At 41.2% G+C, this 24,616-nt stretch overlaps 1 protein-coding gene across 1 annotated transcript in view; it reads right to left on the bottom strand.

Moving 5' to 3' along the window:
• Window positions 1-11,057: 11,057 nt before the first annotated feature.
• Window positions 11,058-24,616, bottom strand: part of PLCXD3 (phosphatidylinositol specific phospholipase C X domain containing 3) — an 82,550-nt gene continuing 68,991 nt past the window's right edge. Inside the window, exon 3 of the mRNA XM_050328731.1 lies at window positions 11,058-18,411. Within this exon, the coding sequence (XP_050184688.1) occupies window positions 18,255-18,411 (157 nt within the window). The 3' untranslated portion in view covers window positions 11,058-18,254. The remainder of the gene's footprint in view (window positions 18,412-24,616) is intronic.

Here is a 24,616-nt window from a genome sequence, read left to right as displayed (position 1 = left end):
CCTGGACTCCCCTCTTCTCCCTGCAGCTGTACGAACTCGCACTGGAGAGAGAGAATTCAGTGTTGTGCAGAAGCAGGGAATATACCAGGAGGGGTTTCATTCTGTGCTTGCGAGCTGCAGAGATGCAGAATGAGAGGAGGCTGCTGATGGAGGCAGCTGATGAAGATGCCAGCCCACAGTGCACTCCAGGATTTAACTGCACAGGAAGGAGGTCTCATGACTAACAGCACACTCGGGCCCCTGGTGCATCAATATTGCTAACTGCAGGCACTTTGAGGCTTGCTTTCCCACCCACACTTCCTCCACTAAATCCGCCTATTCCCAGTTCTTGGGCATGGACAGCCCTGCTCCCAGGTGCTGTATATGTTCCTGGTATATAACCACCACAGCTGTGACACTCATCTTTCCTTGTTGATTTATAATGCAGCAATTACCAGCTACCACTCTCCTTCATGGGTCTCCTCTCCATCCATCCCTCCCTCCATCTGTCCATCCATCCATCCATCCATCCATCCCAATATCCACTCACCCGTCCTGTTTGCACAGAAGTTCGGCAGCACTGCAAAGTGCCCCGGTTATGGTTTCTCCTCCACAGGCTGCTCCGAACTGCCATCATAGCCCTTTACCCTGAGGCACCATAAACTGCATGTAGGCTTCGTGGTGACTATGAAAGGGATCTTCCAAGATCGTGGTTTTGGTTATACAAGCTCCCATTTCAATGTTTGAAGCCAATCTTCATGAAAGAAGCTGGAATGAGCTGAACACTTACTGCAGCATCAGCATATTACAATTGCCAGGTGCCAAGTATATTATATTAACACTCACTCAACACCACCTTTGCCCTGTAAATCATAATGAGAGATTTTGCAGCTCTTCTAATGATGATGAAGAAAGCTTACTGCATCACTGGAATAATTTAGCTTAAGGGAGCCTGTAGAAGAAAAAAGAGTCAACACATATCACACATTTGCCCCCTATTTTCTGCTATTTACCCTGAGCAAGAAGGTCATGCAAAATACCTTTCATTTCATCAAAGGTAATTTAAGTCAATAACGTCCAACTGACTCTGTACTGTTAAGCTTGCTCTGCAGAGGTAAGAAAATGGCCAGTGACCTGAATTTTGCATAGAAACAGTGCAGTTGCAATGCTATAGACATGGTTAGCTCTAGGTATAAAGAGACTATTCCTTCAGACAAAGATTAAAAAAGGTCATACTTACAAGCAAGGTCATAAACAGACATTGGGAAGAACAGTAAAGGACTCTTCATTTCGAAATGATTGAGATGTTTTGTGATTATTGTAGATGGGTTTTTTTTTAATTATTAAAAGAAATTAAAAACGAATCAGGTGAGAAGCTTCTCTGTCAGACTCAATGAGTGCAACAGAAGGTGAGTATGCAGAGGAGGGATTAGTAGAGGAAGCAGAGCTGGAAGTTTGGAGAAGGGTATGATAACAAAGACAATCATGCTTTATATGACCAAGGCATTTTAATTGTTTTTGAACAAGATACGTAAATAAAGGGAGTTTGTATCATCACATTAACTAAGTTGCATTTTTCTTATGAATGAACAAGGTGAGATTCAGCTTTACTGACAGCAATTTGACTATAAAAGCCTGGTAGGAGAATTAGAACCCTTGAGGAAAGGAAGGATCCATTGCCTCAAGAAAAATAAATTAATTACCCAGAGCGTGCACTATCTAATTAAGCATGAACCAGCCGATACCTCATAGCAGGTGTGCATATGGACTGCCCCTTTATAGAATCCTCACAATCTGCCTAAAATGAAAGATGATGTAATGCAGAAGCAGTTAGGATTACTAAATTAAATAAAGCATAATATTACCAAAGCTATGTATGGTGGTTTTGTAGGGCACATTTAGCATAGCGCTGTACAAGAGGGAGTTTGTGCTGAACATTTTCCCAAAAGAAATCACAACTTACTTAATACAAATATTGCCTTGAGCAGGCATCCATGTTTATTATAGCCATGCTTACTGTGTTCTACCTAACACAAGACAAGAATGCTGAAGAGGTGCTACTACAATATTGAATTAATTTTTTAAATATCACTCGAAGTCTCACTGCACTATTCACGTACGAATTTACAAATATGAGCAATAACTGATCTTTTTCAAGTCCTCGGGGATAACTGTGAAAGTCAGGTCTGTAGTAAGTCACAACCTTGTTACCTGTATTCAGGAGTGTGACTTGCAGCCCCAACATCACTGCTTGGGAGGGGAAGAAACACTGCTATTTAGTGCTTTAGTATTCAGTGCTAAGTCCAGGACCATCAGATGATCAGAATGTATTGGTCGGTGTAAGAATTACTGTGTTTTGTAAGTCATGGCAATACAACTTTTAGGTCACAACACTGCTGAATCAAGCAACAGAGACTTACAAGACAAGTCTTGCCATCCCTAACAGGCATCAGCACTGGAAATAATACAGTGAGCATTTGCAGGGCAACACTTAAGGACTTCAGGACAAAGCAAGCATGTATTGTGTTTGGCTCATTACACTTCTGTAAAGCAGCAGCTTATCTTGATTTAAGTCTTGATTTGTTCAAAGTACCACGCAAAGGTTTCAATGTTTGGTTGGTGGCACTTGTGCCCACAGCCTCACAGCTGCCACACTGCACATTCTTTGTTTGTTTTTCAAAAGCCTTTTTCACCTGGTTTGATCTTTGAGCAACACTGTGAAAGGAATTACCACAGACTGATGCAATCCAAATCCTCTAAATCCTATGAAAAATCAATGTGTTTAGGTTTCACAAGCACATTTTCAGGCAGGGAGGGGATGGGGAAGGAGAGGACACTGTCCTGAAAGTAGATGCTTCCTTTTCCTTTCCCCTACTAAAAAAAAAGTCCACACTAGGCTTTCAGTTGAAGAGAGAAGAATCATTAGAAGTGCCTGGGACACATCTCAGTTCACAATTAGCCTCTGGAAAATTCCTGTAAAACACTCTATACCAATGCAACAATCTTTCCCTGGGATCTGCAGTCAGTCTTTCTGGAAGTATTTTAAACCACTGATGATTCAAAGGAGGATGGATTCAGCATGATGAAACATAAGCATAGATGAGACCCAGGCAATAAGCTGGTACATATTCTGCTTTAGGAACTGCAACAGGACCACATGGATTTACAATAATCAAGAACTGGGTCCTTTAAGATTGAGACTTACCCAAGCCCCAGGTCTGGTCTGGAGAATGAGCTCATTTCAGAGTCAGAGGTCTCTCCTGAATTTCCTGAAAATTCTTCTTTCTTTCAGCAACACACAAATATGCTCAGAACTGTGCAGTTCATCACCTTGAAAGCAATAGGACTGGTGTAGCTTGGAGAGAGTGTTTTAAAGAAGGTATTCTATCTGCCATCTGGACACACAGCTGCAAGACAGAGGCACCTGAACTTGTTATGGAGCCATGCTTGGAGCTTGACGTGCTGGGGAACTATTGGGAAAGTATTAGCCAGACAAGAGAGCCAGCTGCACCTTTGAAGACAAACTTTGAAATACAGGGAAGAAATTAAAGAGCCATCTCGGTCTAGCATAAAATGTAGTTAACAGGATCTCAATTAACACAGCTGAGATACAACAGTCAAAGAAAATGTTGTTGCTTGAGAACAGCTTGAAGGTATAGAAACTGGCAGTCACATTGTACTTTAAAATGGAATAGCCTTTGCAACATAATGTAGCAGATGTTGCCTTCCCCAGTACATAGGAAGGCTGTTCCTGCTCTCCCTTGGGCAGTTGGGCACATGTCAGGCCCCAAGCCTCCACCACCGCTGTCCTCAGCTGCCTGCAAGATCCACTGAGAAGCTCCTGTTCCCAAGGCTTTACACTTCTGCCACATAAATATGAAGTATTCGAAAATTAGAGCACTCATCTTACCTATCCACTAAATATAAATGTTGGACAAGCTCTGAGGTAGAGGAGCAAATACAGTGAGAAAAGGGCAAAAGAAAGCAAAATCAGGGCTCATTCCTGCACCAGAAATACTGTAAGAGGCAAGCACAAGACAGTTACATGTTAAGGATGACACTTGACCCCCAAATGGCTCCACATATGCAGCTACACATAATAAAGGCAGAATCTACATCTGTTTTTACTCAGAAAGAGTTTTCTGTTTGGAATGTCAATGTGCTCTGAACCATCTGCCACACAGGTTTTGTACAGCAATTCAAGGAAAGACGCATGAGAAAAAAAAGGAGACAAACATTTTGTCTTCTCCTTTGCTCTTCTGAAGCTACCCATTTCCTTCATAATCACAAAAATAGCATCAGAAAGGCTCCCAAACAATTTTGTTCCCTTCCAACTTATCCAATTATTAGGGGAGTATGGAATTGAATCAAGATACTGTATTTTCCACATCTACTGGTATTTAAGTGTTCTGTGCAGCATAAAAAGAGCCCCAGGGGAAGAGACTGGAAGAGCTTCAGACCAGCTGACACATACAATTGTTCCTGGGGAACAGCCTGTGGCTGAAGCCCAGTGATCTTGCACCACAAAAATGTTTGTCTAACATGACAGAGAAGAGCAACTTTGTGTCGAAAAAACATATATTTGTGGAAACATATTTCAAAAAGGAAAGAAACCCAATCCCAAAAGAGTAGATAAGCTTGTAAATTACAATAACACAAGACAGTTCCTCTTTGGAGAGGTCATCTCTCTCCTTTAAATGTATACGCACATGAAAATGCTCATACTTATGAATGTACTATGTTTACCGGGCAGAATCACTGTTTCTTTTTTCTTAGAGAATAAAAATACATAAAAAAATAAAAATACATACATGTATGACAGATCTTTGTAAACACAGTTTGGTTCAGCTCCTTTACATGGTTCTTCAAAAAATTGACAAAAGTTCTTGCAACTCAGTATGATAAATTCTCAATGCATCAAAATAGCGCTCAGGTCATGAAAGTTACAGTATTTACCACTGCCTTTAAGTAAGAGAGACCTTGTGCAAACCTGTAAATACTGTTTGTATTTATTAATAAACTATTTATGAGCATGCACTGGGTCCCACAAGACACAGGAGAACTAAAGGTACCACTGATATTTTGCTATCATGAAATTCCACTGAACCACTTTCTTTCACTCTCTTCATCTAATTGATGCTCAAAGGCTGTAAGAGGAGCTGCTGGACATTGCCATTAAACACCACTGGTAACAGCATAAGGGTTTTGTCCTGTTTTGTCTACCATGCCCAAGAAACAGAAAAACCCAGCACCTTATAGCAGTAGCAGCTCAAGTATTTGGTTTGATATGAAAAGTTCCATTCCAGTCCAATTCTCTATTATTGTACTCAATGCTATGGGACTAAAAGCTACCACAAAAATTGTCAGCATAATTCTCTAAGCTATTTATTTAATTCTCCTCAAAGGTCAAGAGATTTTTTCCCAAATGTCTGAAAAAAGAGCAAAGTTAAAAAAAAAAAAAAAAGGAGGTTCACTGAATTATTCAGTAATGTATAAACAAGTTCTCAGTATCAGTAACTTGGTCTTTTCAATTAAGCTTCTTTTTTAGTCTAAAAGTTGCATTTATTTAATCAAATAATAAAATGAAATCTTGATTGCTGAAAGAGAACATCAGAGGAAAAGCTCCTCAGAGCTCCATTGTGTCAAACTTTATGATTACAGACAAATAAACTCACTTTACACATATTTGTTAACTGCAGCCTTTACACAACTGATGTTTTCAATGCACAGAAAGAACAGCACTGAAAGCTGAAAAGCAGCTTCATCATAAATTGTTGATTTACATTTCTCCTTGTCAAGTTCTTTTAGCAAACTCTAATTTAGAACTCCCGCTTTATTAAAAAAAAAAAAAAAAAGTAGAGGGAAAATGACAGACATTTGAGAGCAGCAGCAGCAGCAATGTTTATTCCCTTCACCAGCAAACAGCCCAGGAAAGGTGGGGTTGCATTTGCTTTCAACTGTTCTTATTTCTGGTTTCATATCATCAGTGTGTCCTAATCAGGCTAAGCTGCAGCCAAATTTTATAATACCAGAACCATTTATTTGAACCTTTAGAAATCTGAGATCCTACCAGGTGTGCTTTCCTGTGGACAGAGTGGGAATTAAGGGCACCAACTCTTAATTAGTTATTGCCAATAAAACCCAAAAGCCTAAATTTCTTTTATCTTAAGTACTCTATAATGATTGGCTTGGTGTTTCGTGCTCCTCTTCTGCAATAAACTTAATAAGCCTTAGTCCTTACTGAAACAGCAAGTGTACTTCAGCACTTGCTGGCAACATGTGGCTTGACCTTGCTTCTTTTCAAAGAGGGGACAGCTAATGGCCCTACCCCTTACCTCCCTTTCAACTTGGAGTTTGCAAACTAAAATCCCAATGTTCAGATTACACGGTCAGTTCCTTATGGTGGTGCTGTCAGATTTCAAAATAAGATTTTTGAAAGCTTCCTCCTCCCTTCCCAGCCACACACAGACTAATTATGCAGATGTACAAAAAGGTTCAGCCAAGTTTAGCTCGCACATTTAACTGTTGTAGTAAGGAGAATACAGATTACCTGATTTTCTTGCAGACTATGCTGTCTGCACAAACAGATGTACAGAGTAATAATCCTCATATTACAAAAAAAGTGCCTGATCTGACCTTATTAGAGCTTTAGCAATGCAGTAATTCAAGTAGACGACAAACTCATCTCTGAAAGATTTGATTAATTGCAGTGCTGCTATTTTGTGAAAGTCCATGTATCGTGGATTACCTGTTTGTATAACTACACAGTTAATCATCCCAAAGCATTCAATGTGGAAGCTTGCTTTTCATCTGGAAAAGACTATTGTGCTCATTTCATTGAACATGGAGCATGAAGACACAATAGCTTGTAAGACTGGACTGTGGAGACAAGGCATGCAGGTCAGTTGATACCAGGCCCTATGACAAGCTGTGACTATAGTTAATAAAGTGCTCATGGCTCTCCACTCTGCCCTAAATGATATGCTCAAATCTTTAAACCACAAAACTACTGTCACGCAAATGCAGACTGTGTGAATCTCCAGGCAGTCTTATGAAAATCAGTACATCAAATAGATGAATGAAGACACAGCAAGATCTTCTCCAAGAAAATATTTTCAGTACCTCATAGTCCTGTCTAGCCAAGGATATGAAGAAGGATTAAATATCGAAATAAATGAACCTGAATTATTCTGCGACCCTATGACAACAAATCAGTAGAGTGCTCAAGGGGGAGCTATACAAGCAGAGCTTACCTGCACATCCATATAACTCGAAGTAGCTTTTTTTCTATTCATCACTAGACAAGTGCTATCAGATTTTGATTTGTGTGAAAGATTACCCTTTATTTACCATCAAAAGTAATAATTTGTTCTTTCTGTTATGAGACAACTGCTCCTAAGCACTCTCTTAGCACCAAACTATTCACAGCTTAGTAACTTCCTGAGATGAGTCCACTGTCTGTGTAGTTAGTAAGCTTTAATAAATTTATTTTTCATGAACTTGCCTAATCTTCCTTTGGCCTAATGGAAACATTCAACACCCACCCAGCACCCCAGGGCAAGGAGCGTTGAGGTGTAACTACACAGTAGGTGAAATCCCCTCCTTATGTTTGCTCTGAACATACCTCTGGAAAGATTCAACTGATGCCTTCTCCCACTGCTTGTGGACCACCACTTGCAGCCATGATAGTCATGGTTTCATAGACATCTATCACACCTCCTCATAGCAACCTCTTCTCCAGTCCAAAGAGTCCTGACCTTGTCTTTGGTGAGGTCGAAGTTTGCCACAGCTTTGTTCATCCTTGTTGCCCTTACCTGAGTCTTTTTCAGGTCTGCCACTTGCTCTCTAATACTGCCTAACCAAACTGCCTCAGTATTGAAATGCAGATGCTGCCCAAATGAACACATAATGATGTGCTCTGGTTTGTTCCACTTTCTTTCCTCATGATCCCATTTTTGACCATCAAAGCAAATGAATTTTATTGCTCCATTATTTACAGTTTGTTTCAATGTTGAAGGTAACAGTCAATAGAGATTCAAAATGTAGACAAATGATAAATACATATTTCTCAATAGCCTGGAAAATAGACTACAGACATTCATTGTGTTCACTGTTAATTGCATATTTAATTTCAGTTAAAATATAAAACCAGACATTTACTCTTGAAGCAATCCCAATGGGATTATCAAAATGTATTTGCCACTTTGGGAGCTTCCAGCAAGTCTATATGACCTATAAGGCTCAAAGCATGTAAAAGCACACCCAGTATGTCTCATTTCTACAAGCTTCTCATGCTTTCTATTTTTCAGTGCTGTAACTGGAGGAAAAGTGGAGGTGAATTTCATGGGGTTTCAGGCACATTACACAGTGAAAAAGGACTTTGCTCAGATTTTGGGCCAAGTGTTTAACGAACATGGGCAAATATTCCTGTTACTGCAGGGAAACAATGTGCTGATTTGTTATCAAGAAACCAGCCCTCTAAAACCTTTTGCAAGATCTTTGATGACTCTGGTCAGAAGACTGCTAGAGTGATGAGTATAGCAAGATGAAAGTGCTAAACACTGGCTGGTTTCTATGCTCTTGGCTGCAGCAGGTCAGATCTACATCAGATAGGCAGGGCTTGGATGCACAGAAATAAGCAATTCATTCAGGTATCACCCAGTAATTCTGTCCTCTTGGATTAGAATGCAAGCTGAGAGATGGTTTCTGTATTCCTGAGTTACTAGAAAAGCAAAGCCAGAGGACTCAGACCATTGACTAAAAATATGCTTTTTACTCCAAGGTAAGATCTATTCTGGCTGTTTCATCTGTGTAGTACCTGACACATCTAACCCACATCCCAGCTCATGCCCTCCAATTCTGCCTTGAAAATCATACAAGTTTCAGAAATGTGATGGCTACTCAGGGAATGGGAGTGGTTTGTTTAGACAATAGTTTTGCTAATGAGGATGATGCTTCCTCATCCATGCAAACTGCATAGTAACCAGAAAAGAGAATGTGCATGCAAGATAGAAGGACATTAATGGCAAAGGACACTGTCCATCATGTAAATCAAGCAGGAGTTTTTTAAAGTTCTCTTTCTTTTAATCAGAATGCTGTGAGGGACCAGTGGCTCTCCAGAAGCCCTGCAAATCCTACCTGCCTGTGGATCATTGTTTTCTAATCTGCAAGATTTTTTATTTCTGTGGCTTCATCTGGCTCAGATATTCTTAATTGGAGGTATGTCTTTCAAGCCATACTTTCAGGCTTCATACATAGGCCTGAATCTGTGTCACTGTGGTAGAGATGAAAGATAGTCTTGTCTCCAAGTGTATCCTGCTCTCCCGCAACATACTCCCTCTCCCTTCCCAATATCTATGTTCAAAGTGTTTTGTCTAAGATAGGAACACCAGGTGGTTATTGCAGAAGGAACTGACTGGATGACTGCACAGTTAATTTATTCCAGAGATGGGGGAGCTGTTTGCATTGACATTGGTGCACACTGGTCTGTAAAAGGTTATGGAATACTGATGGAGACTGGAACAACTGAGTCTCCCAAGATTGCAGGAAGATTCTGTGAGTGTATGTTCCTTCTGAGCTACCCCTACCCCTTCCAGTCCCTTCCAGCCTGAACACTTTTTGGATGTGTGAGTAAAAGCACTAAGAGCCATCCTGTTAAATTCAGCCCCATGTTTGGGTACCTTGCAGTTGATCAGCTCCTTCTGCAATTTATGCCACCCCTGACATGATCCTCTCCACCAGCACTAGAGTTAAATTCTCGCCCTCTCTCAGGAGCTGCAGATTTTATTCCAGCTGCCCTCCTTTCTGGGCAGGTTTGCTAGCCATTAATGGCCACATGAAAATTTGGTATCATTTCCAACATTTTAAAGGAGAGATGGAAGCTTTGTTTATTGATACTGATCCAAAATAAAGATTACATTTACTGTTCAGTAACCACTTAGCAATGATGTAAATTCATGTTGTGTACAGAGCAACTCACATGCTCCTGTTGGTAAGTACCTGTGGGGTAGGAAGAAGTGGGAGGACATTTTAAGCAGATGGCAAATTTAATTCATGGGTTTCTGCAGCGAGTCATTGAGACATTTGCTCATCTTTTGTGGCATCTTCTTCTGCAACCCTGGCAGCCTGTGCCTGGCTCCTTGTCTTCACCTGGGCCAAGTGAAAGGCCACAGAGTGTAGGAAGGCAGTGCACTTGGGCAAGGTTTGCCATGACACAGTAGGAGAGGTGAGCAAAAGAGGTCTGTCTTGGAAAACAACTTTTCCGGCCTCACCAGGAAGATAAAGCAATGCAAACCTTCAACTTCGAGCTGTTGCCAGGCAGAAAGGCTTTTATCTTGTAACATACCACACTTCACTTTTGCAGGACACTGCAAAGCCCAGCCTTGCTGGCCATGTTCCTGGGTGCAGAGCAGTCCTGGTGGGTACTGGCCTGTGTCCCTGTCCGAGGGAAGTTCCTGAACCCACAGGATACACCAGGGAGATAATGGTGTATCTTACTTACTCACTGGCATGTCCTGGAGCCAGACTTGGGATAGTAGGAAGTCTTCTCCACCTCCACCTGCAGGCAAGCAGGTTTTGGTTTGCTTCAGTGGTGGTCAGTGCTCACTGTGCCTACACTGGCTGCAGGCAGCAGTGGTGGGAGGGCTCAGGGGAACAACAAGCACAGACTGGCATTTCAGAGGTGCAATCCCTGCATTCCATCTCCCTCCTTCTCACAACATACCAGCAATGGCAAGAGTCATCAGCAGGGGCTTGAGCAGGCTACACAGCTGGGTCCTGCACCTTGGTGTTTGAGGAAAATTGGGCCTGGAGAGCCCCATTAGAAAGAGGTAGCCAAGAGCCTGCTGTGTCCTGGACAGCATGAATAGCACATTACAATCCTGTGGTATGGAAGGGTCCCACAGAAACCAAGGAGAAACAACTCTCCCACTGCAGTGCCCTCATGGAGCAGTCCATGCGTGCCCCTAACACAAGAGCCTGGGTCTAACATACAACTCCACCCCATAACCCAAAACTGTGCTTAAAAGGCCTCCTGCATATGAAGTCTTAAATGAAACAATGAAGCCGTAAAACAAGAATACAGGTACCAGAGCTTTATTAGATGTTTCACTGTTTACAAAGAAACTGGATTTTATATTACTTTTTTTAAACTCTAAATACACATTCTTGTCATAAAAATTCACATTTGCTATAGAGAACTGTAGGCATTTTTTACACAACATTTATTAAAGTACCATTGAACAGATCCTAAAACGAGAAGGTGCAGCTCTGTGAACCTTTGTGGGCACAACATACAGGGAGCTCCATGTCCTCAGTGTTACTCAATCATCTTTCCCACCAAAACGGAGAAAAGCCATTCAAATGCATTAATGCTCACTGGGAATAATAAGGCTTCTGTACAGAGACCCTGAACAGTGTCAGGAGGCAGTGTGGCAATAACATCCTAATAATCATCACCCAGATGATCCTAAAGCTACAGATGACTGAGGCAGTCAAAAACTTAACAACTGTCCTGGCAAGCCCAGATAATTTTTCTTTTTCTTTTTAAAACTGTGGTATTAACAAATATTTTTATTTTCAGTAATAGTAATTACACATAACCTCAGGATTCTGCTTTAAGGTTCTCAGCTTCACAGCAAAACTAATTGCAGCTACTCAAGGAATCTCTCCCAGTCAAACTGACCTTTCCAGGGCTGAAGGAAAAGGCTAGTACATGCCATCTCACTGCAGAAAAAAACCCCGTAAGTGTATCTCCATCTTAGGAGATATGCACTGGCCAAGCTGAGGCCCATCTAAGAGGATGTGTGTGCCCAAATTATAGTGTGGAGATACACCATCCAGGGGTATCAGATGAGGTCCACATCTTTTAGCCCCACACTTAAAATCTTTTGTGGACTGCTATGGGGTACTGAGGTTGATGAATTTCTAATATTCACAGCTGGCAGGTAGAGGGATGTGTATGAGGAAGTTCAGATAAGGAGCACTGAGCAGAGGCAAAGGAGAGAAGTGCAAAGATGCTGCATTTTAACTAGACAAAAATAACAGAAGAGGGTCTGAAATAAGACTTCTGCCTTCCCTCAGTAACTGTTCATGTGGGTCTGACTGAAGCTGATAGCACACCAAATGTGCTGATGTAGGGCAAGCACCCTTTGCCTACTCCAACTGGCCAGGCATAGGGTGTACCCTCTGTGTGTTTAGTTAGCACATCTTTCATAATTACCCTCGGCTTCATGCAGAGGCATCTTAGAAAGAAATCATGAAGTGACAGCTAGACCTAGCTATGGGAATGGTAGAGGAGTCATACCTGTAGGTAGTGTAGAGATTCCTAAGTAGGTCCTGCCAGCCACAGGGAAATTATTATAGCTTCTTTTTTTTTAAAGCTGCCATGACTCCTGAAAGCTGAATGCTGTACATGGGCAGGCCAGGCTGATCAGGCTATCACATTTATAATTTTCACATAAGGATTTTTACAGTCCAACCTACACTGGAGCAGTGTTCAAAGCTCTTCCTGCAAATTTAAAGCTATATTCCAACACAGGACATGAGCAGTATTGCATAGCATCCAGGCACTTCCTTAAAGCCAGGATATCCCCATCCTCCTATCATGACTGTATTCCAGAAGATGAATTTTAGGCCACTCAATTACATGATCACAATTCCCACTGACTTCAGCAGGAGTTGTGTGTGCGCAGAAGTGATTTGATCTGTAACACACCATGTCTTTGCTACCTTGTACAATCAAGGTAGTAGATCAGGCAAACATCCTATTCTTAATGTACAAATATGTAAGTGAGCTCCAAGTTACTTCAAGTTTAACTCCTTAGTGCCAAAAAGTGAGGGAGTCAGCTCTATGGACAACCCTTGGTATCATCTGAAACAGAACTGATAATTATGAGATTTAACAATATTATACTAATACATTAAGGCAGGTTACATAACTGCCCTTTTCCTTTAGGATTAATTATTATTTCCTTGTACACTGTAGACAATCCATAATCCCATACACACATATACCTACAAAACAGCAGCACAGTAAAAACTAAATAGACCACTGAACTCCAACATACTTGTAATCAATACATTGCACATACTATACAGCATATTTTAACCTCATCATTGGGTAAACATATACAATTCAGAACAACATTGATTGTATGTAACACAGAAGCTACCACTGAGATATGGCAAATACATTATACACTATTAGCTTTTACTTCACTGAAAAAAAATTTAGAACTTTAAAATGGTGTTACCTGACCTCTTGAAATCACCAAATAGCCTAATCAGTTGCTAATTAGTAGTGCTTCATACACCAAATTCAGGATAGACAGCACTGGAACTGTGTTTTCAGGGCACTCTGCCTTTTTTATTTTGTGGAATGAATCTCCACAATTTTAAATTTCCTTTGCAACACAGCATATACTTACTACACACTGACTCTCTGCTCCCTCTTATCTCAGGGTAAAGGCTTAAAAGCTACTTAGAAGTTAGCAGAAATGGCCTAGATTTGTGTCAGTAAAGACTTAGCCCAGCATACGGGATCATACGGTCCCTCTCACACATGTATGCAAATATATATTTATATATACATACACATGTACGTTTAAAAGAATGGTTTGTAAATTTGAAACCTACAAAACCAGTAAAGTATCCAACAGCAAAAGAATGCAAATAACCCTCTAGTTTTAAAACCAAGCTCCTGTGGTTTCATTCTGATTTACCCCTCACCAAAAAAGGCAGTAACTGGACTCCAGGAAGCACCTCCTGTTTGGTCCAGATTGCTGCAGGTTAGATCAGTACTGAACAAAGACGTCTCAGCATGTGTAAACTGAAAAATGGAGCCAGGTGGGTTTACACCAGCTGAGACACTCTGTGTGTGCAGCACAGTCGCCATTTTTCAAGTGTGGCTGAAACGAAAGGATCAAGTAATCACACAAAAATGTCAGAAAACAACAGTACTTGATGAATATATCATGAACACAGCAGGGTGGAAAATGAGCATAGGAAGCAAAAAATATTTTGGCAGTCAGTGACGTGGCAGTTTGAATAAATGGATGTTTATGCAGATCAATAGTGTAGACAGGTATTTCTCCTTGATGGGTTGATTGCAGTCATCTCATTTCCCGTGCAAGATTCCTCATAATACATATGAAGAAACATTCCATGTTAATAAAGTCAGAATAACATATCTGACCCAGCCTGCAAGCATATTTCTGGTTGAAATCAAACAGCTGCATATGGGTGGTAAAACTGGGCTCTTGAATGGTCCAGTTGTGCTGCATAGTACTTTCTGGCTTGTTCTTTTTTGGCAAGATCCCCAAACAATATCAACAGGGAGTGCATCTCTATCAGGACTTAGAGTTTTGGGCCCTCACAGATGAAATCTTCAGAAGAGCATGGACAGTATATCCCCACATGCACTTTTTTCTTTTAGTAATTAAGGCAAGTTTGTTTACCTGTTCTTACCATAAAGTGCTGTGCTTCTCCAATAGAAAGATCGACAGCTAAACAAAAACATATTTTTTCTGACCAGAATTTAACATTTTGCTAGTGTTTTTCCCCATTAATGGAGAAACTATATAATTTATCTATTATTGTTTCTTGTCAGAGGATTTTTTTTTGCTTTTCTTTTCTTTTTCATTTATTTCCAAATGGCAATTAGAATAAAACAGACATTAAGCAAACTTTTCATAACAATGCTAGCAAACTCTAGATAGCTCTATAGTTATTCATATATACAGGCACACACACATACACACTTTATTAAAATACTGCAGAGCATTTGCCTTGAGCACACCTCAGTGTAAGCGAAAAGCCTAGTGTAGATGGTGTGTGATGCCCTGATTTGAGCAGGGGGTACCAGCAGGAACCTGGTGTTGATGTTCTCAGATACAACAGAATTTCAACCAGAATCCAAAAAAAGAAAACTAAGTTTTACTCCACCCAAGGATTCAGATCACTTTACTATGTTAGAAGGATAGATTAACTCTTTTGACTATATTTAAGCAGCAGAAGGATCACAGGAAGAGTGTGGAAGCAACCAAACCCAGCTAAATAGAAAATTGAAAAGAGCATTTCACACCACACCGCTAATAAATAAGCAAAGATTTTCACATTTCTGTATAGGACACCCACATAGCTGTGGGTTCCAAAATATATTTTCATGTTTCATTTTATGTATCTGTTACATAAATTTTACTTGGAGAGCCTGTGGAAACCCAAAACAATGTGTATCAAAGTGTACCATCCCATATCTTGCTTAAGCATTCAAGTCCCATCCCTTGTTCCAATGAAAAGATGAATGGGGACTCTTAGGTAAATTTTTGGGGCAATCTGGATAAAGTTTATATGCTGTAAAAAACCTAACTGGCTTAGATCACAGATTTCACTGAGGATGACTCTTACAGTCCTAACCTATACAGGAAAAGAAAATGCTACTTAAGGAGGTATCATGACTTTATAACAACTATATGGGTTTTTTCTAGCAAATTTATGATACTCCTGTCCAGAACCACAAATATCATTATGCAACTGTGCATGGATGTCTTTGTGTCACATACCTACATTTAAAAGTGTCATTATACTATGCACTTAACCTTTTTCTTTACAGTACACACACGTGCACACATATTTTTCAAGGCATCCTCTCAGCACAAAATAGCAGCAAGTGTTCTTTTTATTCCACTTCCTAAACTAAAACCAACAAAAAAATTCTATAATACCCCTGTAGCCCAACTGTTCAATAAAACCATTTTGGATTTTCTAAACTCTGATGGGAGACAGTAGTCATTATCATCTGATAGAAAACAGCAGAGGACTGTATGAGACCATACTCCTCACTTAACCAAAAGTTCTAGTAATATCAACAGAAACTTGACATTAGTTCTATCTCATCAATCCCTGCAATATTTCAAACAGCATTTTCCTTGTAAGACGTTATAGCATCTATTGTTTTGCACAAATGAAATGTTTTGCTTTCCAAAGTTATGTACCTATGTATTCATGTGTGCAGGAGATATGACTGATTATGTTTTATCCAGTTAGGTGTCATACAGTTGCAATGCTCTCAGTTTATAAATCACTAAGTTTTTCATGTATTTTTTATATGTGTTTCATTAAAAGTAGGATGCTCAGTGATTCTTTTGCTAGAACAGTGCTATTCAGCAGATTTTCAATCTTGTGTTATGCAGTATTATATCCAACAGAGTATAAAGTACTGCTATTAGGTAGAATTGAACTACTACATTCTTTCCCACAGAAGTTTTTCACTGATGAAACTGGCACTGATTTTTTGTAATCAGTGGAGAAATGTTCTCTTCATAGCTGCCTTAAAGAGAGGCTTAGACTGTATCTATCTTTTTTAAGTGCAGTTTCAGTCCTGCAGAAATGAGATTTCCACTATGAGACAAAATACTCCACATCTTACAGTGCACACAACTTACTGATCTTATGATCAATCCATACTAAACACAGGACATTTTCCTATTAAATTCAGTAGATATTGGATCAGGCTCTTACATAATATTAATCATGGGAAGAAGTGATGCTCCAAGCTGGCCTAGCTGTGTTCCTGATAGAACCAGGGAAAACATGCACCAGCAGCTGTCCCTCTGGGGTCCAAATTATGACTAGTGTTATTTAGTATCTCCATTGTTGATATAGATGAAGGGATTGAGTGCAGCCTCATCAAGTTTGCAGATGACACCAAGCTGAGTAGTGCTGTTGACACACCTGAAGGGCAGGACGTCATCCAGAGGGACCTCGACAAGCTCGAGAAGGGGGCTCATGGGAACCTCATGAGGTTCAACAAGACCAAGTGCAAGGTGCTGCACCTGGGTCAGGGCAACACCCAGTATCAACACAGGCTAGGGGATGAACAGATTGGGAGCATCCCTGGAGACAAGGATTTGGGGCTGCTGGTGGGTGAGAGGCTGGGCGTGAACTGGCCATGTCACTCACAGCCCAGAAAGCGAAATGTGTCCTGGTCTGCACCTACAGTAGTGTGGGCAGGAGGTTGAGACAGGTGATTCTGCTCCTCTATTCTGCTCTGGTGAGACCCCATGTGGAGCACTGCATCCAGCTCTGGGGTCCCCAGAACAGGAGGGACATCGACCTGTTGGAGTAAGTCCAGAAGAGGCCACCAAGCTGATCAGAGGGATGGAGCATCTCTTCTATAAGGAACAACTGAGAGAGCTGAGTTTGTTTAGCCTGGAGAAGAGATGGATTAAGGGTGACCTAATTGCAGCCTTCCAGTACCTGAAGGGAGCCTACAAGAAAGATGGAGAGGGACATTTTACAAGAGCATGTAGGAACAAGACAAGGGGTTTTCAAACTGAGAGCAGTTTTAGATTAGCTATTAGGAAGAAATTCTTTACTGTGAGGGTGATGAGGCACTGGAACATGTTGCCTAGAGAGGCTGTGATTCCCCATTTCTGAAGTGTTTAAAGCCATGCTGGAGGGAGCTCTGAGCATCCTGGTCTAGTGAAAATTGTCCTGCCCATGTCAGGGGTGTTGAAATTAGATGATCTTTAAGGTCTGTTCCAACTTAGGCCATTCTATTATTCTGTGATTACAGAGTTAGGCCAGTATCACATTATCTGCTGGTTCGACCTGAGGAGAGACATTGGAAAACCCTATTTTAAGAATGAAAAGCAAGCAGGATTTAGTCTGTGCTCTGTGCAAGCTACACAGTACATCATGTTTACTGTCCACTTATTATGGTACATAACACATCATGTTTACTGTCCACTGATAATGCGTGTGTTAAAGCATGACCTTGGATTCACATCACAAAGGCATTTAAACCTGTAGCTCATTGATAAATACAATCAATTAAACCACCTAAGAGATGAAATGTAGCAGCTTAAAATTTTCGTGCCAGATATACTACCCTCAGTCTCCCAGTGTAACGTTCACACCGCTGGGAATCCTGCTATGAGCAGGAAGAGGACAATATACATCCCCTTGCAAAAAGTTTCTTGGCACTGTTCATAACCATAGAAGACACATGAATCACATTTGGTACCTCATGGAGAACCTGTAAATGGCCTTCTTTTAGCAAACACTGTAAACATGTTTAGTTTTGCTCTTCACATGAAACACAAATGTGAAAAATGATCATAAATGATGAAAACATTTTCCTTATGCCCACCCACTAAAGCCCTAAACACTTCAGTGTGTTACAAGAAGATGAGTGTTTTACAATATAAGTCTTTTAGAATACAATCCTCTTTTTCAATGCTAAATAATGCAACAACACATATATCACAGTACTATCAAGTAGTGTCATCTTCACCTTCACCCAGGGCGTAGTTGAGCTTTATGACTGTGCTGATAAAGTCACCAAGTTCTACAAAATCTGCAGTGATAATATTCACACCACTTTCTCCTGCCTTCTGAGTTCGGACCCACTCCATCATCGCAGGAAGAGCCCTAAGGAGAAAAGAGGAACCATAATTAGTCATAAATCAATGAGACAAATGCATTGAGGAAGGATTTACCAACAGTGACTCCCATTGATCTTACTTGGTTTCTAAGTTTCTCCTGTGAGAAAGGACTCAGGCTTTTGGAAAACTCTTTTTTTTTTTTTTTTTTTTTTTTTAATCTTCATTCCCTGTGGAAATAATATGTTGATTGTATTTCAACTTCTCAGTAGAAAAGAATGGAAGGAAGATCATATAGGCTCAGAGTAATTATTGATTTTGCCCAGAGACAAGGGAATGGACCAGATACCTTTTCGTTATCATCTGGCCATATGATTCCATGGGAATTGTTTATGGAAAAAGAAATAACAGAGCACTCAAGCCATTTAAAGCATGTTTGACACATTCAAGGAAATGGTGAAAAAAATATTTTGAGAGACACTGGAGCAACCATGACTTCTACAGTGTAAGTACAGCACGTACCACATACCTTTCCTTCCCTAGTATTGATATCCCAGCCATGAATTATATTTAATCCTATCAACTCTTTTCTAAGACATCATATTTTTATTATGTCAGATCCTTAGCACAGGAATACTGAGGTGCAAAAGATGTCTGCCTAACTCAGTTTGTGAATGTATAGAAATTTTTCTGAAGTTTTTCTGATCTGTGAAAATACAGAATAACAATCAGAAGAAATATCTATGGGAAAATAAAAGGCTCCTTAGGCCCACTGATGAAGTAAAGCAGCAAAATCCAGCTTTCATAAGAAAGAAGTTAAGAGAATTCAAAAAAATAAGGTACAGATTTTTCAGAGAAAGGGTATTTTTCAAAGAAAGGGCACTTTTCAGAGAAAGGGTAATTGACCACTGGAACAAAATCCCAATGACTGTGACAAACTCTGCAGCACTTTGAGTCCTTAAATCAAGCCTGGATATTGTGCCAAAATTATACTCTTGGTCAGCCTCAGGCTGCTGAGTTAAATAAAAGAACCTAAGGTCTGGGCAGGGCTGCAGTCAGTTTAGACTAACATCGTGTTCTCCCTTTGCTCTAAGATCTATAAATATGTGATTGCCCCCCAGACAGCATATTGTGCAGCCTTTTTCACAGGGGCAAAGGTACATGTAAAATTTTGGTCTGACAATAATTTAAATCAAGCTGAACATGCTGAACCTAAATCTGCTTTCAAAAGCTTTAGATCTAAAGAAAAGAGAACTATTAGCAGACACAGATTGTACTTGTCAGTGGCTACTAGAATCAGTCGGGTTTTAAAACAGAAAAAAACCCCAAGCAGTTATAATTATACCCCTCTATGATTTTACAGGAGAAAGTACAACATTGACGTTTTGCTTCAGCAAGATGTGCTTGAATCTACCATAAGATTGACATCTAAAGCCAGCAAAATATTTTATTTCAGTCATTGATTCAGTATGACTGAATACACACCACCTCATAAAACTGAACTTAAGCACTCTGCTGTCTATGAACTCAGCCAGTAGCTTTAGATTTAAGTCTGTGCAGTCCTAGGAAGCTGCACTCTGTTGAACTGTAAAAGGCACAGTTCAGGTGCTAAATACCCAGCAATACCTGAGCTGCTTGAAAAGATCTACAAGCAACCAGAACCAGGACAGATCTCAGCAGAACAGCATGGACCATCAAGGTGACAAAAGGCAGCTCAGAGCAGCTGTAAACTCCACTGCATCTTCACATGTGAGATGTACTGCTGAACTCTGGACAAAGACACAAGGTTGAACTTAAAAGATGGCAGTATGTTGCCTTGGTATTTAATATCATTCTATTTAAGCCCAAAGAGTTTGGGGTTTAAAAGTGAACTGATTGATTGTAGGCAGACATAGATTTTTCCTTTCTTCCCTCTGTATAAGTTGATAACCTTGATATTTTACTCCCCCTTGAGGCATAGTTAACTTCTTTTGGTGTCTTTCATTTGTTCTGAAGCTTTTTCTGATGTAATTCTGTCTTCAGACCATAGAGTTTGCTGTCCATACACTTACCCATATTGATCAAAACACTCTTTTCCTTTTCCTAAAGTGTTCTTATTAAGCCAGCCTTCAACAAACAGTCATGCCTCCTTTTGACTAGTACTTTATCTTAAACTCAGTGTGCCCTGCCATTTCGTCTGCAGTTACCCTTGATAGCTGAATGGATTATTTCTCTTTTACTGATATTTCACACAGGACACAGCTTCATGACCCTTTGCTCATTTGCATATTGTTAGATAAAGTAATGGAAATCTTTTGTTCATGAGACTAGAGAGCATTTAAAGATAAGTCACAAATGAATCACATTATCAAGCAAAAAACTTATTTGCACAGCAAAGCCAAATAACACAATCCTGTACAAAAAGACAGCTGAAGAAAAGTTTCCACTGACCTGAAAGATTTATCTAGGCTATGTGACTCTTTTTATGATAGAAATTAATACAAAACCCCATACAGATCATCTTTCTCCTATAGTGCCATCTTGAAAGTGGATTACACCAGTTTCTATAAGAAACCACATGTTGTTCAGTTTCAATACAAATAAGTCACAGGCTCACAATAATTGTTAGAATAAGCCTGACTTATTCTTTTTGCCTTTGTGGTAGCAGTACAAACCTTGTTCACCCCTTACTTTACATTTCCAAACTGTGCCTCAAACTAGGGATTGCTCTAACTAAGGCTTTTAGTCAGGCGAACAAACCACCTACATGACTGTGCTCACAGAAACACAGCATGGGCCATGGTCTTCATAGATGTTCTCGTGCTGTGCTCTGTCAGACACAGGGGAAGCTTCTAGAAACTTTTCACAGAAGCTAGCCTTGCAGCACCCCCCGCTACCAAAACCCTGCCATGCAAACCCAATCCATCTTGCAATGTTGATAAATTATTTTACACATAAGCATATATGTTCAAGCCTCTCAGCCTGCCAACTCTGACAGCATCACTGCCTCTGTGTTAGGCAGATCCCAGGTCTCCTGCAGAGGATATCCATGCTTTAGGATCTCACTGAAGCTCTGGCATCAATGTGGTACCAGTCTAGGTTCAGATCCCAGCTTGCAAGGACTGAGGACAGCCCAGGCATGTGAGCACAGACCACACTTGTAGATGCTCAAGGTTTGCAATCTCTGCTGTTACCCCAGTAACTACAGAGGTGTGGTCATACTGTAACTATATTCAAAGTCCATTATTTTAGTATAATGATTTTTCCTGAAAAACCAGTGTCATGCTTCCAATGCCACCATTGAAGCTGCATGAAGGACAGGCTCTGGCTCTCCTGAGGGCAACCTCAAGCCTTTCAGTCCTCCAGTGACTCAACTGCCTCTGCTGTAAGGATACAGTGAAAGCTGGATGAGTTGATCAAAAGTCCTGTTGTGGGGTGTCAGCACCTTGAGTAAATACTCTGAAGGCCACAGAGATGAAAAGTTTTACCTTAACTACAAACTAAGAGCCAGGCAGCAGGAAAAACTGACAGATGCAGAATACCTGCAACCCTTTAAACTTACTGAGTCTGCTGCCTTCCACAGCTGGTACAGTCCAGCCCTTATGCCCATAATCCCAGCTCTCAAAAGGAATAATTTCTAATCCCTAAGGGTTTCAAAGCCACACGTAATCCTGAGGCACATGCACAGAAGTGTGCTGCTTGTCTTAGCCTAGAGCCACACAGGAGGCAGTAGGGGTGCTCCTTAGCAAGATCTACGCCACAAGAGAGGAGTCTTTTCCTATCACCCCACTACCTGGGGCACTGTTTTCATCCTGCTGCAGCTCCACTGTCCTGGGTTGAGGTTTGCCAGATTTGACCCTGCCAGGCAGTGCAGCACTGCCCCACAAACCAGCATCAGAAGTCGACTCCCTTTTCCAGATCACTGGCAGAAGTGGAGGAGCTAGTGGCACTAGTAGTGCAGGGAGGGGAAAGACACAGGACTGGTGGGCTTTAGCTGTGGCAGGGGAGGAAGGGAATGGCATGTTACCTGGGTTTGACAATGGACTGAGATCAGGAGTCTTGGTGATAAATTTTCTGCCCTGAAGGAATATGTAGAATATCTCATCTCCTTGCACTGACTGGAAACTAGGAGATACCAGACTGCTGCCCCTCCCTCTCAGGGTGACGGGATGAAAACAATGTGACTGATTCGATGTGGAAGGACCTCATAGGAAGGGCTCTGGTCCAGCCTCAGCCACCACCACGGCATCTCACCATCAGCAGCCAGATCCATCCCACCACCCACGCTACCCAGCAGCCTTCTGGAGTGACCTTTGCACCTGCCAAAAAGTCTGCATGAAAAGGGAGAGAGTGGAGGAGACCTACGTAGTAGGGACCTACTGATGCTGCACAATGCAATGTCATGCAGAGATACTTAATGTAACTTATTCCTTCTGAGACCAAAGCATTTATCTCTAGGCGTGTCATGGTTTTGCCCACCAGCCAGCCCCTGGGGTTGAGGACAGTTTTGACTAGGTGGATCTCAGGACCAAAAGGCCAATCAAAACTCTTAGTGACGCCTTTGCTAATTACATATTTAAGAAAACAGAAGAGAAGGTTGGTTGTGCAGTTGAAATTAAGGAGCAGCCATGTAGGAGAGGTGGTAGGCCCTAAGAAGGGTCAGGCCCCCTCCTCCCCTGGCTTGGGTCAGGGGCAGGTGTGGTACTGAAGCCCCCCTTCAGTGTGAAGGGAGGTGAAGAAAAAAAAAACTTTAGAGAACTCACTGCTTGGACAGAAACCACTGCAGAACTCCAGAAGAAAGATAAGGGACCTCCAAGGTCAAAGCTGGCAGCTGCAGGAGAGAGAAGAAAAGTTTGAAGGAGGGGGGTTGTTTCTCCCCGCTTTTGCTCTCTCCCCTCAGCAGGGAAAAGACTGAAAAATAATCCCTGCCACCTGTAGAAGTTTGTTGGAGTGAGAAGACGCCCATGTTGCTTGTGGAAGAGCCTACACTGGAATAAATTGATGCATAAGGAAGCTGAGACTTCATGAGAGATCTGAGGTGAAGCAGAGTCCTATTGAAGATTTGTGACCCTAGAAGGGTTACGCCGGAGCAGATGGCTTGGGTAAGCTTGGGACCTGTGTGTGGGATCCATGCTGCTGCTGAAGATTTGTGACTCTGAGAGAGATGAAACTTACACTGGAGCAAAGACGGCCCGGGTAAGATGTCGGGATCCAAGTAAGGGATCCATGCTAGACCCATGCTGGAGAGGTCTGTTCTCCCGTGGGGAGGGACCTCCACAGAAAACAGGGGTGGACTCATAAGCCATTATCCCTTGTGATCCTGTGGTGAAGATCCATGGCAGGCAAGCATGCCCTTGCAAGTCCATGGAAGAGAAGACCTTCAGGGCCTGGGTAACCCCCCAGCCTCCGGTCTTAGCCCAGAATGGGGGTAAGCCCAGCCCTGGAGGCCAACACAGAGCAAGAGAGAAAGAGAAAGAGTTCCAGCTGCGACAAGAGTGCTGCAGAGTTATTGAAGAGACCTGGAGCTCTGAGAATGGAGAAAGAAATTGCTTCTCCTCCTTGCACTGATATAAAGGGGGGGGAAAGTGTTTCTGTAAATACATAGTACTTAAGTAGAATTGTTGTAGATATAGTTCTTTAGTTTTAGCTTGTTAGTAATAAATGTTAATACTATTTTCCCCAAATCAAATCTCTTTTGTCTGCACAAACCTTCTCTCAACTAATAGTAATTGTGTGGGGGGTGAAAGCAAATTGACCCAGAGCAGAACCACGATATTTTTGGTGGAGAATGCGGGCAAGGGCTGTCCAGAGAGGCAGTGGCCAGATCAAACCCCGTCAAGGTGGCACCTCAATAGGTCAGTCAGAGGTATTCATAATTTGGACACAACCTGGGCATCAGGATGGCTTACATCATTACTAGCAACATAAGCTACATCACTGTTTTCAGCCTTTTTTTTTTTTTTTTTTTTTTTGAGGAGCCATGTACTTTCCCATATAGCATTGTTATAGCGATTTTCATTTACAACCCGATAAAATCTGGACTCAGCTTTGACACTTATTACTTCCATTTTCCCTGTTCTGCTTGCTTGCTCATATAAGCAGAAATGTGCACAGATTTATTTTTAAATTTTTCTCTTCTTTCAGCAACAATTTTCTGGTGCATTGAAGGAACTCAGCTGAGAAATACTGACCTAAACTACAAAACAGGCACAGACCTTTTCAAAGCTTTTGAATATTCAAGGCCTCTCTTTTCATTAAATCTATCAAAGCTCTCA

Source organism: Myiozetetes cayanensis, unplaced genomic scaffold (assembly GCF_022539395.1).
Source record: "Myiozetetes cayanensis isolate MyiCay16 unplaced genomic scaffold, myiCay2020 scf4, whole genome shotgun sequence".
Taxonomy (NCBI): domain Eukaryota; kingdom Metazoa; phylum Chordata; class Aves; order Passeriformes; family Tyrannidae; genus Myiozetetes; species Myiozetetes cayanensis.
Note: the sequence above shows the minus strand (reverse complement) of the source record. Positions and strands in the feature narration are given on the sequence as shown.